Source organism: Mus pahari, chromosome 6, assembly GCF_900095145.1.
Source record: "Mus pahari chromosome 6, PAHARI_EIJ_v1.1, whole genome shotgun sequence".
In the NCBI taxonomy this organism is placed as follows: Eukaryota; Metazoa; Chordata; class Mammalia; order Rodentia; family Muridae; genus Mus; species Mus pahari.
Window position 1 is genome coordinate 52,585,705 of NC_034595.1, and position 16,802 is coordinate 52,602,506.

A 16,802-nucleotide genomic window follows, 5' to 3' on the forward strand; every position below is an offset into this window, starting at 1 on the left:
ATCCTCACCAGCATCTGCTGTCACCTGAATTTTCGATCTTAGCCATTCTGACTAGTGTGAGGTGCAATCTCAGGGTTGTTTTGATTTGCATTTCCTTGATGATTAAGGATGTTGAACAACTTTTCAGGTGCTTCTCAGCCTTTCAGTATTCCTCAGTTGATAATTATTTGTTTAGCTGTGTACCCCATTTTTAATGGGGTTATTTGAATTTCTGGAGTCCAGTTTCTTGCGTTCTTTGTATATATTGAATATTAGTCCTCTATCGGATTTAGGATTGGTAAAGGTCCTTTCCCAATCTGTTGGTGGCCTTTTTGTCTTATTGACAGTGTTTTTTGCCTTACAGAAACTCTGAATTTTAAGACAAACCATCCTAATGATGTTCGATAATTTAACTCGCCATGTCCCATGCTGCTTGGTGCTTTCCTGTCAGAGCTAGAAGGCACCCTTGACATTAGTTAATTCTGTCTGTGACATCACAGATATGATGATGAGCATCCCCAGTTGTTAGTGGCAGTCCTAGATGTATGGCTCCAGTGTCCTATCCCTCCAAAAGGAAACAGAAAGGATGCAAAGTCTAGACTTAATGGCCTGCATTTGGATCACACAGGACTAACACCGAACTAGCTGGGGAACCTTGTTAAGAATTTAATTTGGCCAGGTGTGGTAGCACACGCCTTTAATCCCAGCAATTGGGAGGCAGAGGCAGGCGGGGTCCTGTGATTTTTCAGGCCAGCCTGGTCTACATAGGGAGTTCTAGGCCAGCCAGGGCTACACAGAGAAACCCTGTCTCACTACCAACACAACAAAAATAATCATCTTAATTTCCTTAGTTAGTGATAATACTTATGGGCATAATGATAAAGACTAACTCTTGAGTTTTCATCCATACTAGTTACACTTCACTTTTGGTTATTAGGGAATTTCTTAAACAAGGTGCTATTGAAAGTGCTCTAGTAATCTAAGAAGTCTTTAGTGTTTTCTCCGTTGATTAGCTTCAACCTAGAAACAAGTGGGTTTACCAGTTGTCCTCTTACAGCTACCCTGCAAACCCCAGTGTTCTGTGTCAGAGAGGATGAGGTCTCCTGACTATTAAATGGGGTCAGGGATGTGCATCCTGTACTGCGTGGCTGGAAACAGTATAGGTATCATTGCTACTGCAACTCCGCCAAGTGTTGGGAGAGCATTGTGCCTGCCGCTAACGCCATAGCTGTAAACTTGTGAGCCACATGCCTCATCACGTTGTGACAGTGGGAAGTGTCTGTTCGCTGGTTTGGCTCTCAGGCTCTATTTCTAAAACAGGTCAGCCCCACTCCAGGATGCAAGCAGTCATCAGCTTGGTACCTACAGATTTGGAAGTGACATCTCACTTTAGGTAGATCAAGGAGATTTTTTTTTTCCTTGCTCAACCGTGAGAAATCAGAGGACAGTTGTCTCCATGCGGCTTGGTGATTGGCGTCACGCTTCGTGACTAGGGCTTGTGGGGGTTATCTGGAGTTTTGAGCTGGAAAATTTGAACATGAGTCTAGCCTAGAGTGTTTCCTGGAGTTGAACAAAAGCATATTTCTGAACTTCAGTTTCTCCAGGAATGAGTGGAGGTGACGGCACTTCCGTTTGCCAGGGAGAAGTTGAGGACCACCCAAGGTCACCTCTATAACACAGGATAGCCCCAAGAAGATTCACCATTGCTGACAACCAGGGCTTCCCATCTTCTTAGTCCCCTTACTTAGTTCTCTAGCTCAGTGGTTCTCAACTTTTCTGGTGCTGCAACCCTTTGATACAGTTCCTCATGTTGTGGTGACCCCAACCATACAATTATTTTCATTGTTACTTCATAACTATAATTTTGCTACTGGTATCAATTATAATGCAAACATATGTTTTTCTGGCGGTCTTAGGTGACCCCTATGAAAGGGCCCCAAAGAGGCCAGGACCCACAGGTTGAGGACTGCTGCTGTAGCTCCAAGAAGCTGAGTCAGAAACGCTTGTTTGCCATGGACTCCAGAAAGGCTGAGAGCTTGGCTTTAGTCACTCCTCATGTTTCACTCTGCCTTTAGCTTTCAAGTGAGCTGAAGGTCACTTCATACAACGTCAAAGCAAGGCCTACTTAGTGGGGTTGTCTTTTTCTTTTGAGATGGGTCTTACATAACTCAAGCTGACTTGAACTCATTGTGTAGCCCAAGATGACCTTAAACTTCTGATCTTTCCATTTACACCTTCTAACTGCTGTGATTATAGGCATGTGCCACCATGCCTAGTCCTATATGATGCTGGGAATCAAGCCCAAGGCTCCGTGTCTGATAGGCAAATACTCTACCAAATTATTATTATTTTTCTTTATAGTAGTGTCCCCTGCCTGGTATTTTCCCATTAATTCCTTTTACCTGAACACCCATTAGTCACTGAATCCCAGTAGCCTATACACAGTTTGGGTAACTCATAGATTCATCTGTGTTGACCTTGTTTTCTTGGGCACTCTGTGACTATGACTTACTGGTTTTATGTTACTAAGATTTTCAAAAGCTGGCTTGGAGAGATAGCTCATTGAGTAAGAAAGCTTGCCACACAAGTTTCAGAAGCTGAGTCTCAATCCCCAGAGCACACATCAAAGCTGGATGTGTAAGGTGAATACTGTAATCCCAGGACTTCTCCAAGGAGATGGGAAGTAGAGGAAGATGAGCCAGGAGTTTCAGGCCAGCTAGCCTGATGTATGCAGCAGAAAAACGACACCATCTCAAAAAAGGCAGAAGATGAGAACAGATGTCTGTGCTCTGTGGTGTGGTGTACACACACACACACACCATAGTGACACACACACACACACACACACTACACATACATACATACATACATACATTACACACATACTAACACACACTATACATACATACACTACACACACACACATTAACACACTATACACACCATACACGCATAATACACATATATATACACACACCACACACACACACCATATACACTAACACACATACTGCACATACCTATACCACACATATACATTAACACACTACACATACTAATATACACACTACACATATATACACTGTACACACACATTAACACAGGACACACACCATACACACACACACATCATACACACTAATACACACACTACACATATATACTACACACACCATACACATACACAAGCACACATAATACATACACACAGACAGGATTTATAAAAGCTAATTGGGTCCTCATTTAGAGTATAGCTTTTCTACTAAATGAATCCAGACTCTTTCATCTACAAAGGTGGAGTAATTCCTGTTGTGTGGGACCCACTGTTAGTTCCAGAGAACGTTGTGAGGCTAGGAAGGGCTGGGGAAGTCAGGAGGCAAGTACCATCCTCATATTTCTAGTATTTGGCCAAATAATAGTGGCAGCTTTTCAATATTATAACCATGAACTGACAAGATAAAGAAATGGATTTTCCCTTTGTTTTCTAGGTGCCACCTTTGATCCTTTTGGAGCCCCTGCTAAGCCACCAGGTCAGGATTTGTTGGGCTCCTTTCTGAACACATCCAGTGCTTCTAGTGACCCTTTTCTGCAGCCCACAAGAAGCCCTTCCCCTACAGTGCATGGTAAGAAAGTGTTTTCTATTCCATTCGGTGGAATAGTGGAGTGGTTGTCCACAAGAAAACACTGAGTGCTCTGTGTGTGTGTGGGGGGGGGGCACGTGCGCATCTATTGTGGTAGTTGCTAGCCCTGCATGGCTGCAGAGTAGTCAAGATGGGCTAGTCTGGTTTGAAATGTGTTCCATGAATAAGGCAAACACCAGATTCCAAAGTTTCCTGTGCAATGAAAGAATGAAAGGTATCTTAATACTTTTATAGCAGTCAGTCACTAGAATAATACATGAACTATCTGCTCAATAAATTAACATTGTATCTTACTGATTTATGAGTGGCCTGTGTAGACCCGGTTTACTGTACCATCCTCAGGCCTAGGATCTCATTTCCAGTTTCCCTTCTTACTATCTTCTTTTCAGCAATTCAGGTCTTTCTCACTCTTTCTTCATTTTGCATCCTGATGGATATTAGACTTAACATCAGAATGTAAAGGAAGCCAGAGAGCAAATGTTGATAAAGCTGTCGACTTTTGGAACTTTTTCATGAGTGACTGCTGAGCTGGAGCAGGGCAGAGTCAAAAGAAAAGAACCATTGTCACTAATAGTGGTGTAATGGTGTGTGCTTTTAAATGAATTAACCGATGGGAAGGTACATGACTCTAGGTAGATACAACAGATGACTATGAAGCCTTAGAATTCTGGTCCTGGCGCCTTAGGTCCTTTGTTTGTGTGGAATGTGGGTGTTTGCCTGTGTGTGGTATATGTACATGTGATGTTTATGGGTGGTGTGTGGTATGTATGTGGTGTGTGCATGTGTGCTATGTGTGTGTTGTGTGTAAGTGGGATATGTGTGGTTTGTATGTGTGGTGTGTGCATGTGTGTTGTATGTATGTAGGATGTGTACGTGTGGTATATATGTGGAGTGTGTGTGTATGGTGTATACGTGTGGTATGTATATATGGTGTGCATATGTGGTGTGTGTGTTTGTGGGGTGTGTGTTTATGTGGGGTATATGTATGTGGTTTTTGTGTGGGGGTGGGTATATGTATGTGGTGTGTGTGTGTGTGTGTGTGTGTGTGTGTGTTTTCAATCCCACTTGTAATGCTGGTTTAGAGACTGAATTCTACTGAGTTTTATGGGAAACATCCTAGCGTGAGATTCTCTCTTCCAGCTGCACGTTTCATTTCAGTTCTGCTCAGAACTTTGTGAGGGGTCAGAGTGCACTCTCTTGAAGCTCTAACAGGTTTCTTTTGGAGTGACAGTAGACACATATCTGCCACCAGCATAGTGGGCAATGCATAGTTTTTGGCTAATTAGTGTTCTGAGTGGCTCATCCTTTTCAATCCATGCTGCAGTCAAGGAGAAAGCAGGGCCCCACTTCTGAGTAGTTTATGCCTTGGTGCCCTTGTCTGGGCCGAGCTAAGCCATGTTGAGCTTAAAGATATTTCCTTCTTTTTGCATGGCCCAGAATCTTAAGTATATAAGTGTGGTGCACAAAGGTGAATGAGATAGTTCTTCCATTCAAGGGACTTAAAATTTAATGAAGACAGGCACGCACACAATTATTATCCCAAGTCAGTGAATACGGAGGTAACATAAAGGTGAGCCAAAGAATGAACAGCAAAAGCCCCTGGCTTCTGCCAAGTTCCTGTGAGAGTGCACAGACGAGAACAGCAAGTATCCCTGTTGCAGAGTGGAGTAAAAGCCCTGGCAGTGAATGAATCCATTAGCCATGTAGAAGCTGTGTAGAGCCATGCAGGTTTGATTGTCCTGTGCCAACTCAGAAGAGTGGGTTCTGAGCCTCCTTGTTCTCACCCATCTTCTCTCCATTTGCAGCTTCTAGTACTCCTGCTGTGAACATCCAGCCCGACATTGCTGGAGGTTGGGACTGGCACACCAAACCAGGTAAAGACCAGTGGGTTATTTTTGTATGCACGTGACCAGCGGTAAGTGCATGGTCCTTTAGCCAAGATGAGGTGGATACTTGGAATATTATAGTACACTGTGTAGTTTGAACATTCCCAAAGATCTGCATATCAGTGTGCTTGGTGACATGAAGTGTGTGTGTGTGTGTGTGTGTGTGTGTGTGTGTGTGTGTATGTGTGTGTGTGTTTAACTCTCCAAGACTCATCTGCTGTGTATCTAACTCAACAATACAATGAGATGGATCTGAAGTGCTTGTACCACTCAGACTCTCCTGTTTTTGCTTCTTTTTTTTTTTAAATGTTGTTTTTGGATAAGTCTCAGCTTCAGCTTCAGTTTTCTCATCCAAGAAATGGGGGGGAGGGACAATGTTTATTTACCTTACACAGCAAAGTAAGTATAAGTAAAGCGATGTAGATGTTCCCTCCCTCATTGCTCGTGACTGAAGCCCCATGCCCACCAATAGTTCCCATGGTTTCTTTTCCCCAGCCCTAGATAACCAGCAGCCCACTTTCAATAGGAAAGTGGATAGGTTTCCTACTAAGTAGAATGTCACAGCATTTGAGTTTTTGTTGAGTGTCTTATGTCATTTTATAAAATGTCCTAAGGTTTATCCATATTGTAGTCCATAGGAATATTTCTTCCTTTTTTAAGGCTAACTCATATTTCACTGTTCACATAATACCACATTTTTTTTTCTTTCCTGTCATTTTCAGTAGCCAGGACGAATGCAATGACTATGGTCCTTATTTTAATGAACACCTTGGATATATCCCCAGGAACTTGGGTGCTGAATCAGGGTCTTTTAAATCTGTGGAGATGCAGCGTGCTACTTCCACAGTAACTGTGCCCTGCTGTGTTCCTACCCGCAGTGTACAAGGATTCTAATTCCTCCCCATTTTTACAAACACTTCTTCTTCTTCTTCTTCTTCTTCTTCTTCTTCTTCTTCTTCTTCTTCTTCTTCTTCTTCTTCTTCTTCTTCTTCTTCTTCTTCTTCTTCTTCTTCTNTTCTTCTTCTTCTTCTTCTTCTTCTTCTTCTTCTTCTTCTTCTTCTTCTTCTTCTTCTTCTTCTTCTTCTTCTTCTTCTTCTTCTTTTTAACAAATGCCAATCTTGACAGGTATAAGGTAGTATCTCATTGTTTACATGATTGGCATTTCCTTTAATAACTAGTGACTGTGGTGATTTGAGTAAGAAAGCACATAGACCTGAAAAGTTGGTCCCGGTTGGTGGAACTGTTTGAGAAGGGGAGGGTATGTCACTGAGAGTGGGATTGAAGTCTCAAAACCCCCATCCCATTCCCAGTTGGCTTTTTATGCCTCATGCTTGTGAATGCTATGTAAGCTTAAGATGTAAGATGTGCCTGCCTGCTGCCATGCTCCCCGCCATGATGGTTAAGGACTCTAATTGTCTGGAACTTTAAGCCCCTTAAATGCTTTCTCCTATAAGTCGCCTCAGTCATGGTGCCCATCACAGCAATAAAAAAGTAACTAAGAGAGTGATGTTGAGAATCTTTTTATGTGTTATGATCGTTTGAAAATTTTCTTAGCTGAAATATCCTTGCTTATTTTTAAATCAAGGCATTTGTCAATTCATTATTAAGCTTTAGTTGCTTTTTTTTTTTTTTTACATACTCTGGCTCAAACTCCTTAACAGAATAAAGGTTGGCAAATACTATCCCCCATTGTATACTTGACTTTTTTTTTTTTTAACTCTGTTAACTATGCCCTCTGCCATACAATTTTTTTTTTCATTCAATTTGCCCACTTTTTGCTTTTATTACCTGTGACTTTGAATTGTATTTTAAAAGAAGTTAATGGGCAGGAGAGATGGTTCAATGGTTAAGAACACTGTCTGCTCTTGCAGTGGACCCAGGATTCCTGGCACCCACATGGTGGCTCTCAACTGCCTGTAACTCTAATTCCAGGGCACCTGATGCCCTCTTCTGACCTCTGTGGGTATTGTAAACACAAGGTACACATACACACATGCAGGCCAACACCGGCGCGCGTAAAATAAGCTATTCACACATTTTAAAGTTAAAAATGGTGTACTTGAAAGATGGTAAGCAAGACCCCTCCAGGGTGGCAGGGGGAGTTGAGACACAGCCTGAATCCAGATCTCTGGAGAGAGAGAGAGAGAGAGAGAGAGAGAGAGAGAGAGAGATGGTACAGGAGAGATAAGCATGGGCAATGGCAGGCATGGACCACGAAGATCCCGTGCCTGACCCGTATGTTAGTCTTACTTCAGGTCACCGATCTCCTAAATCGGAGTAAGAGTGCCCAGAGATTTCGCACACTTTTTCAGACCCCATCCTAATTTGCCTTAGAGGCAGCCGAGCGGGTCCTCTGGAACTCTTGACTTTGAGCATCCAATTCAGGGTACGAGCTCATCTTTAATGATCTCTGTTCCTTTTCAGGAGGTTTTGGAATGGGAAGCAAATCTGCTGCCACCAGCCCGACAGGCTCATCGCATGGCACCCCCACCCACCAGAGCAAGCCCCAGACTCTGGATCCCTTTGCTGACCTGGGGACACTAGGTATATATACACGCTTCTCAGGTTTAGATGTAAATAATACTTGATGCTAATGTCAACTGTGGCAGGGACAAAGGCACAGCTCTACACTGTACCCATAGCACAATGTAAGACGTCCCTTAATCTTTTGGGGACCTTAGGTAAAACTGGATCCTTGGCCTCAATTCGAAGCAAATTTGGAGTTTAAGCACTAGTGTTAAGAGAAAGAGAGGTACTGGGGAAGAAATTAAGACAGGTTTGAGTGCATAGGTGTGGGTTTCTCAAAGTAGAGTCACGTATAAGTATCTTAATATTAACCATAGAGACTGTTTTTGCTTTCTTTTCAAATAACATCTCAAAGAGTTGCTTTTTTGCCTCCTTTTCAGTTAATAAGGTTATAGAGTGGCTCCAGAAGTGCCTTGGATGGGATTATAGTGTTATAAAAATAAAACAAAACACCACCACCACCACCACCACAACGACAACAACAAAAAACAACACAGAGCCACTAGGGTTACACAAGGGGTTCAGATCATATACTTTTACTGTAAAGTGGGTTTCAGGTGAGATTCACAGAAAAGTGAAGGTTTACCATTGGGAAGAGAGAAAGGCTTTGCACAAACATGTATTACATTAGCATTCTTCTTTCTCAGCCAAGAACAAGCCAAATATAAAAGCAGTAGATGGAAATAAGTGATTAAGATTGGAACAGAGGGCTGAAGCGATGGCTCAGCAGTTAAGAGCACTGACTACTTTTCTAGAGGTCCTGACTTCAGTTCCCAACAACCACATGGTGGCTCCCAACCCTCTGCAATGGGATCTGATGTCCTCTTCTGGTGTGTCTGAGGACAGGGACAGTGTACTCACATAAATAAATAAATAAATAAATAAATAAATAAATAAATAAATAATAAATCTTAAAAAAAAAAAGATGGGAGCAGAAATGAGTGAAATAGAAATGAGCAAATAATACAAAAAACAGAACAGTGAAGAGATGAGTTATAAATAAGATGGGAAAATCCTTCACCAACTAAAGAAGAAAAGATGCACATTAATAAAATTAAAGGGGAGAAGTTACAACAGATATCTGTGAAATTCATAAAATCGCAAGAACATGCTTTAAAGTTTTACATTCCTCTAAATTGGGAAACCTAAAAGAAACGGTTGCATTTCTAGATGATTTGACCTAAGTTAAATAAAGATGGAAAACAATTCAAGCAGTTCTGTAACAAGCAAGGAAATTAAGCAGTGATCTTTAAAAAAAAAAAATCTACAACTGAAAATCACCAGGCCCAGATATATTCATGGATGATTGGTTATACCAGGGCATTACAAAGTTGTAGTACCAACCCTGCTCAAAGTATTAAAAGAAAGGAATACATACATACTCTTTTTTTTTTGAAGCCAGTTTTATCCTAATATTTAAACCAGATAAAGACTCAACAACAAAATTTTTCTGATAGCGTTACACAGAAACTCTCAGTAAAATACTTGGAAACCGAACTCACATAATGATGACCACTCACCACGACCAATTTAGCATTCTTCCAGAAAGCAAGGATGGTTCAACATATGTAAATCAACACAGGTAATACATCATAGAAACAGACTCAGGGCAGAACTCTTGACAAAAGCAAACATCAGTCAGTGACAGCCTTTGAAGAGCTCAGAATGGAGGGAACATATCTTAACATAGTAAAAGCAGTGTGTGGCAAACCTATACCCAGTGCTAAATGAAGCAAAACTCAAAGCATTTCTCCTAAGATCAAAAATAAGACAAAGATGTCCACTTTCTCCACTCTTATTTAATGTAGTGCTTGACGTCTTAGCCAGAGTGATAAAAAAGGAGAATTAATTAAAATAAATAAGAGAGGAAGAAGTCAAAAAGCATCTTTATGCTTTGGTACATGACTCTATACACTAGAGACCAAAAAGGACTCCACCAGAAGACTCTTGAAGCTGATAAACACTTTCAGTAAAATAGTAGGATCAAAAAAAAAAAAAAAAACATAAAAAGCCAGCATCAATCCTGAATACTAATATTTGTGCTAAGAAAGGGAACAAATCCTGTTCACAGTAGCTTCCAAAGCAACAACAGAATATCACAAAACCTTTGGAATAAACTAACCAAGGGAACGAAAGATCTCCACAATGGAAACCTTAAAATATTTATGAAAGAAACTGAGGAAGACACTCAAAGAAGGAAAGCTCCTCCCACCATGCCCATGGACCTGAAGAACTAATGTGGTGAAAATGGTGGGGGGTATAGGGAACTTTCGGGATAGCATTTGAAATGTAAATAAAGAAAATAATAATAATAAAAAAATTAAGAAGGCCATATAGGAAAAAAAAAAAAAAAGAAGCAATCTACAGATTTAATGCAACCCCAATCAAAATTCCCTGCCAGCACTGGAGAGATGGCTTAGCAGTTAAGAGCACTGGCTGCTCTTCCAGAAGACCAAGGTTCAATTCCTAGCACCCATATGGCAGCTCACACTTGTCTCTAACTCCAGTTCCAGGGATCAGACACCCTCACACAGACAAAAAACACCAATAAATTATGTATATACATATGTGTATATACATATATGTATATATACATATTCCAATGCCACTCTTTACAGAAACAGAAAAAGACCCTTAAAATCCATATGGAGGCACAAAAGAACACAGATAGCCAGTGCAATCCTGTGCAAAATTAATACTGCTGGAGATATCACCATACCCGATTTCAGGTTATCTGGCCGAGCCATAGCAATAGAAATAGTGTAGAGTGTTGACACAAAGCCTGACTGTGGTCAGTGAAAGTAAACACCTAGATGTAAACTTTAGAGCTATAGCTACATGTTTGGGCTTTTTTGTTTGTATGTTGGTTTGACAAAGGTGCCAAAAATATACATTGTAGAAAAGATAGCAGTTTAAACAAATGGTAGTAAGAAATCTGGATATCTGCCTGTTCTAGAAGGAAAACAAATCCCTATATTTTGCTTCCCATAAAAACCAACTCCAAGTAGATCAAAGACCTTCATAAAAGCCCCGACACTCTGAAACCATTAGAGGAAAAACGAAAGAAAAGGTCTCTGTACAATGTCTACATAGATAAGGCCTTACTCAGGGACTCCAGTTGCTTGGGGAATATTACTCAACATTAACAAATGGGACCTTGTGAGATTAAAATTCTTCTGTATAGCAAAGGGAAAGTTAATTAAAAGAAGATACAGCCTACAGAATATGAGAAAATTCTTTGCTGGTTGACTTCAGAGTATCAATATTTAGAATATACAATGAACTTAAAAAAATTAAACAAAAATAAAAATTAAACTCAAATTGGGTGGTGGTGACACATGCCTTTAATCCCAGCACTTGGGAGGAAGAGGCAGTCGGATCTCCTAATTCAAGACCAGCTTGGTCTAAAGAGTGAGTTCCAGGACAGCCAGGGCTACATAGAGAAACCTTGTTTCAAAAATCAGTCTCTCACTCACTCACTCACTCACTCACTCAATCAATCAATCACTCAATCATCTCAGTAAATGACTTGATAAAATGAACAGTTTTCAAAATATAAAGTAAAAATGCCCCCAAAATGATATGGAAACACATTCAACCTCGTTAGGCATCAAAAGAATTAAAAATTGCATACATTCCATCTTACCCTAGACAGAATGAATGTCATTAAGAAAACAGAAACAAATGCTAATGCTGGTACAGACAAAAGGGAATCCTTATGCATTACTGGTGGGAATATAAGCTAGTCACTCTGTGGAAGTTGTTTTTGCAGTGTCTACAAAAAGAAAGAAAGAAAGAAAGAAAGAAAGAAAGAAAGAAAGAAAGAAAGAAAGAAAGAAAGAAAGAGAAAAAGGAAAAGAAAAAAAACCCTAACCAACCAACCAAAAAAAACTGTATCTTCCATATCAGCTTGTCTCACTATATTAATGATCTGACATTATACTGCAAGAATGCAAGGATCTCTCTCTCTCTCTCTCTCTCTCTCTCTCTCTCTCTCTCTCTCTCTCTTTCTCTTTCTCTCTCTCTCTCTTTCTCTCTCTCTCTCCCTCCTTCCCCTTCCCTCCCTCCCTCCTTTCTTCCCTTTCTCCCTCCTTCTATCCCTCCCCCTCTCCCTTCTTCCTCTTTTTTCTTTCTCACCCATCTATCTATCTACCTATCCTACCATCCACCCATCTGTCCAGATGTCCATCTGTCCATCCATCCATCCATCCACCCATCCATCCATCCATCCATCCATCCATCCATCCATCCATCCATCCATCCATTTGTCCATCCATCTGTCTGTCTCTACCCATTTATTTTCTGTTTATCTATCTGTCATTTATGTCACTTATCTCAGGATAGACAAACTGCCTTCTTTGTGGTTCAGTTGATTATCAACCACTTCTGGCATTATTTATTGTGCTGTTCTTCCAGTCCTTGGTCTGTTTTATGAATGCTCCTTTGCCTTTTATGTCTTTTTCACTCAATTCTATCAAGTGAAAGGAAGAGGCATCCTTTCTCTACCCATATCCTAACCATAAAAGCCACCCTGGTCAGCTCTCCTATCCCTGGACCCTGGCTTATGTGATTTCAGATTGAAGGTGGACAGTGGGATGGTCAGGCATTTCCCAAGCTTCCTACACTCCAGATCTAGGTGTCTTCTTTTGTAAGGTGTCTGTAGTCATTTTTATGGGGGATAAAATTTAGAAGCCAAGATCTGTGTACTAAGTATGATTATTGGAGTGTTATTTCTCTCCCTTCTAGGAGACAGAGGGTGTGTGTGTGTGTGTGTGTGTGTGTGTGTGTGTGTCTGCATGCATGCGTGTGAGTGTGTGTGTGTGTGTCTGTGTGTACTGGTGTGTGTCCAGGCATGCATGTGAGTGTGTGTATGAGTGAGAGTTTCTGCCCAGTGTGTTGCTATACGTTTAATTATAATATGCTATGGCGAGTTTTTCTGGTCCTGTCCACTTGGTGTACTTTTGTCCTCTTGTGCCAGCATAGGCAGTTTGTGCTTTTGGTTTTCTTGGATTTTTGAAATCTTCTTCTCTGATTCACTGAAGATATTTTCTATGTCTTCATCACAGTTTTCTCCTCCTCCTTCTATGTCTATAATTAAGAGGCTATTCCAAAAACTTTCCCATTTTCCATTTATGTTTTCCTAACTTCTTATTGATTTCAACTTAGTAATCCAGTTCTCTTCCTTTGTCTTCTATTACTGACTATTTTTGACTAATCCAATCTGTTTCTAGGGCTTTCTGCTCTGGTTTTTAATTGATCTACAATCGTTTCAGCTTGCATTTTCTTAAAGAGTTCAAACTCTATCTTGGACAGACTATTCACTTTACACATCTCTTTGTCTTTGTCTTCTTTGAGTTGTTGACCATAATTATAATCACTTCTTATGAATTCTTTGTAAGCTCTTCCACACCTTTTTCACACGGGGTCACTACCATGGAATGTGTATTTTATTAAACTGGCATGTTATTTTGAAAAAAAAAATCTCTCTGTAAGCCCAGTGGAGCTTACAGTATGGTAGGAGGGAGAAATGTTAATCAAATATAAATACCCACTGTGCAGGTGCTATGTTAGGTGAGACATTTAACGAGAAGTTCCCTAGCTAATTTCGATGCACAGTCAAGGTTGAAAACCAAGGCTTCTTCAGCTTGTAGGAGGATGGCATGACCTAGGTCTGGCATCTGTGCTTGTTTTCGGCCAGTTCACTACTTCGATAGCATCTGCATGTAGAACCGTTGCATGTAAGTATGACATATTCTGGAAAGTTAGACATTATAGAGTCATACAGTATTGACAGGTCCCATGAGAGCCATGTCAGCACCCACTGTTTCATTGCTGAGTCCACAGCCTGGCATGCAGAAGATGCTAGGAGTGGTTTCTAAACGAACAAACAATGGATGGGAGCAATTGAATATCTGGAAGGTGCCTTTAGTTCATGAGGTTTTGTCCTATAAATAGGAGATGAATCAAATATTAAAGTGATGAGCAGATGTATTTGGAACAAAGTAAGTATTTTTAAAATGTAAAATGAAACCACAGTACAGGATGAGTACCCAGCCTTACACATATGTTGATGTGCTAGGTGTGGGGGGCCCTTGAGGAGGGCCTTGAAGGTGTAGTTTGTCAAATGACAGTGGTAAACAGCACATGTTGGTATTGCCTCTATTCCCAAGCACTCTCGGGTCAGGGGGGGGCACCAATGTGAGGCCAGCCTGGCATACACAGGGAGTTTTAGACCATATGGGTTGCATAGTAAGACCTTACCTCAAAAACAGGGGTTGGTAATGGAAAACGACAGGGGCAGCAACAGGCTTGAGTGCCAGCCTGCCATTGCTGGTTTCTGTGACCAAATGCTCATTTTTTTTTGTTTTTTGTTTTTTGTTTGTTTTTTGAAGATTTATTTATATAAGTACACTGTAGCTGTTTTCAGACACCCCAGAAGAGGGCATCAGATCTCATTATAGACAATTAATTGTGAGCCACCATGTGGTTGCTGGGATTTGAACTCAGGACCTCTGGAAGAGCAGTGAGTGCTCTTAACTGCTGAACCATCTCTCTAGCCCCCTGCTCATTGAGTCTTTACAATGTGTCAAACATGTGGTTAATGTTGTTTTGTGGTGTGTAGTGTACCTGCCTTTGTTTAATTCAGGGGCTGTGAAACACTTCCTGCAATGGTTATGTGTTTATACTATACTTACATTGATAAAGACATAGTCATTTTGTAGATGAGAACATTGAAGCTCACAGAAATGAAAAAAAATCATTTAGCTTTAGAAAAGTAAGGTGCCTTGTTTGTGTAGAATCCAAGTGCCCAACCTGGCACATAGCAGGCATTTCAGCACCTGCTGGAGAATGACTTGGAACCTATGCCTAAGAGAGCAAATGGTACATGAGTGATAGCACTGAACTCAAACAGGTTGATTCCAGATTCAGTAGCTCTAATAAAGCATCCATGTGTGAAAGGGAAGAGGGCTCTCAGGGTCTAAATGAAAGGGCATAGCTATAGAAGAACGTCATAGGAAGGGGTGACTTCTAGTAGCAGCTCAGAACTTTGGTAGGAACTTGAGACTCTGGCTATGGAGGTGCAGAGATAAGATGTTCGTGGTCAGGGCATCTCCGTTAACCAACTATGTGATCGCAAAATTATCGTGAACCTTAGCTTTGAATTGACCTATTGATACTATGTACTTACACTTAACACACTGTGAAGAGCTATAGAAGTGTTAGTTGTTTTATTATCATCATCATCATTATTTTGGCTCTTTGAAGGGTCTTTGGAGATCACCGTGTTCCAGCTTCTCAATTTGCCTTCCCAATACTAGCCCTCCTTCAGTGGAACGCGGCAGTGTAAAACTGAAATGTATTTGTGAAATTTAGAAACAGCTATAATGCTCTTGTGTCCTAACCAGGCTTTTTCTTATAGCAAATGATAATTAATCCTAATAGTTGACATTTAAGTAGAACCTTAATGAGGTCACTTGTTTTATCCCCATACTTACCATTTGGTAGTTTTGACTCTAGTAAAGAAATTAAACTTGCTTAGGAGGGGGCAATCTGGTCAGGGTGTCACAGTATGGTCTTTTGGCTTAGACTCAAAAGTCTAGATTCAAGTATTTTGCCATAGACTGGCTGCGTGATATAGAAAGGAAAAAAAACCACTAAATTGCTCTTGGTTCATTGAAGAAAAGAAGTATCAGTGGGCTGACTGAGGAAATGACAGGCAGATATGCCTGTGATTTCTCTACCTGTTAAGAAGGTTAATTCTGTTACCACCCAAAGCAGTTTCCAACTAAAATCATTGCAAGCAATGCCTTGTGACCCAAGTTTGAAGCCACTCTCAATAGCCTTACTGCCTCTCTCCCTTCTCCTCCATAGGTAGCTCTTCATTTGCCAGCAAACCCACCACCCCAACTGGATTGGGTGGAGGATTTCCACCTCTCAGCTCACCGCAGAAAGCATCCCCACAGCCAATGGGTGGAGGGTGGCAGCAGCCAGCTGGCTACAACTGGCAGCAGACGCAGCCTAAGCCACAGTCCGGTGTGCCTCACTCCTCCCCGCAGAACCGGCCCAATTACAACGTGAGCTTCTCGGCTATGCCTGCAGGACAGAGCGAACGTGGAAAAGGATCTACTAATTTGGGTAAGGATGTTGACTTGAGTCTGGTATAGAGTGACCTGCCTGTATTGCCATACTGCTGGGGATGTTATGTCTGAAAGACACCATCTTAGAGTTTAAGGGACATCAGGCGATCCATATCCCAAGTACTGTGTGGAGCACCTGGGTCTACCATGATCCCAAACAAGTGTCATGTGACTGCTGGCTCACTGGTCTTTTCTTCTCCATGGTGAGTAAGAAGGAAGGCATTTGTTGTAGGTTTTTAAACCTAGCAATGCACTTGTTGTATTGTAAGTGTTAGTATGTGTTGACTGGATGGGTAGATGGGATATAAAACTATTTCTTTTAAAAGAAGGAAGGTATTCTTAGGAGAATGAGGATGGGAACCTGTCAAATGATTAGGTTTTCCCCTTAGACCCTAGTGAGAGGAGTGGTTGGTGGGGGCTCCTGTGATGGTGCTGGAAGACTCCCTAGATTGATGTTCTTTTTGGTCTGTTTGTTGTTTGTTTTTTGAGATGTGTTTCTCTATATAGCACTGGCTGTACAGGAATTCACTCTGTAGACGAGTCTAGCCTCAAATTCATAGAGATTTTCCTGCCTCTGCCTCTGCCTCTGCCTCTGCCTCTGCCTCTGCCTCTGCCTCTGCCTCTGCCTCTGC

At 41.2% G+C, this 16,802-nt stretch overlaps 1 protein-coding gene across 5 annotated transcripts in view; it reads left to right on the plus strand.

Annotated features, from left to right (window-relative positions):
• The window catches only part of Dnajc6 (DnaJ heat shock protein family (Hsp40) member C6), a 149,196-nt gene that overhangs the window by 124,933 nt on the left and 7,461 nt on the right, over positions 1-16,802 (plus strand). For all 5 annotated transcript variants that reach the window (XM_029539741.1, XM_021199900.2, XM_021199899.2 and 2 more), the window contains 4 exons: positions 3,468-3,602; positions 5,426-5,494; positions 7,931-8,050; positions 15,905-16,168. In XM_029539741.1, coding sequence (XP_029395601.1) covers positions 3,468-3,602; positions 5,426-5,494; positions 7,931-8,050; positions 15,905-16,168 — 588 coding nt within the window. The remainder of the gene's footprint in view (positions 1-3,467; positions 3,603-5,425; positions 5,495-7,930; positions 8,051-15,904; positions 16,169-16,802) is intronic.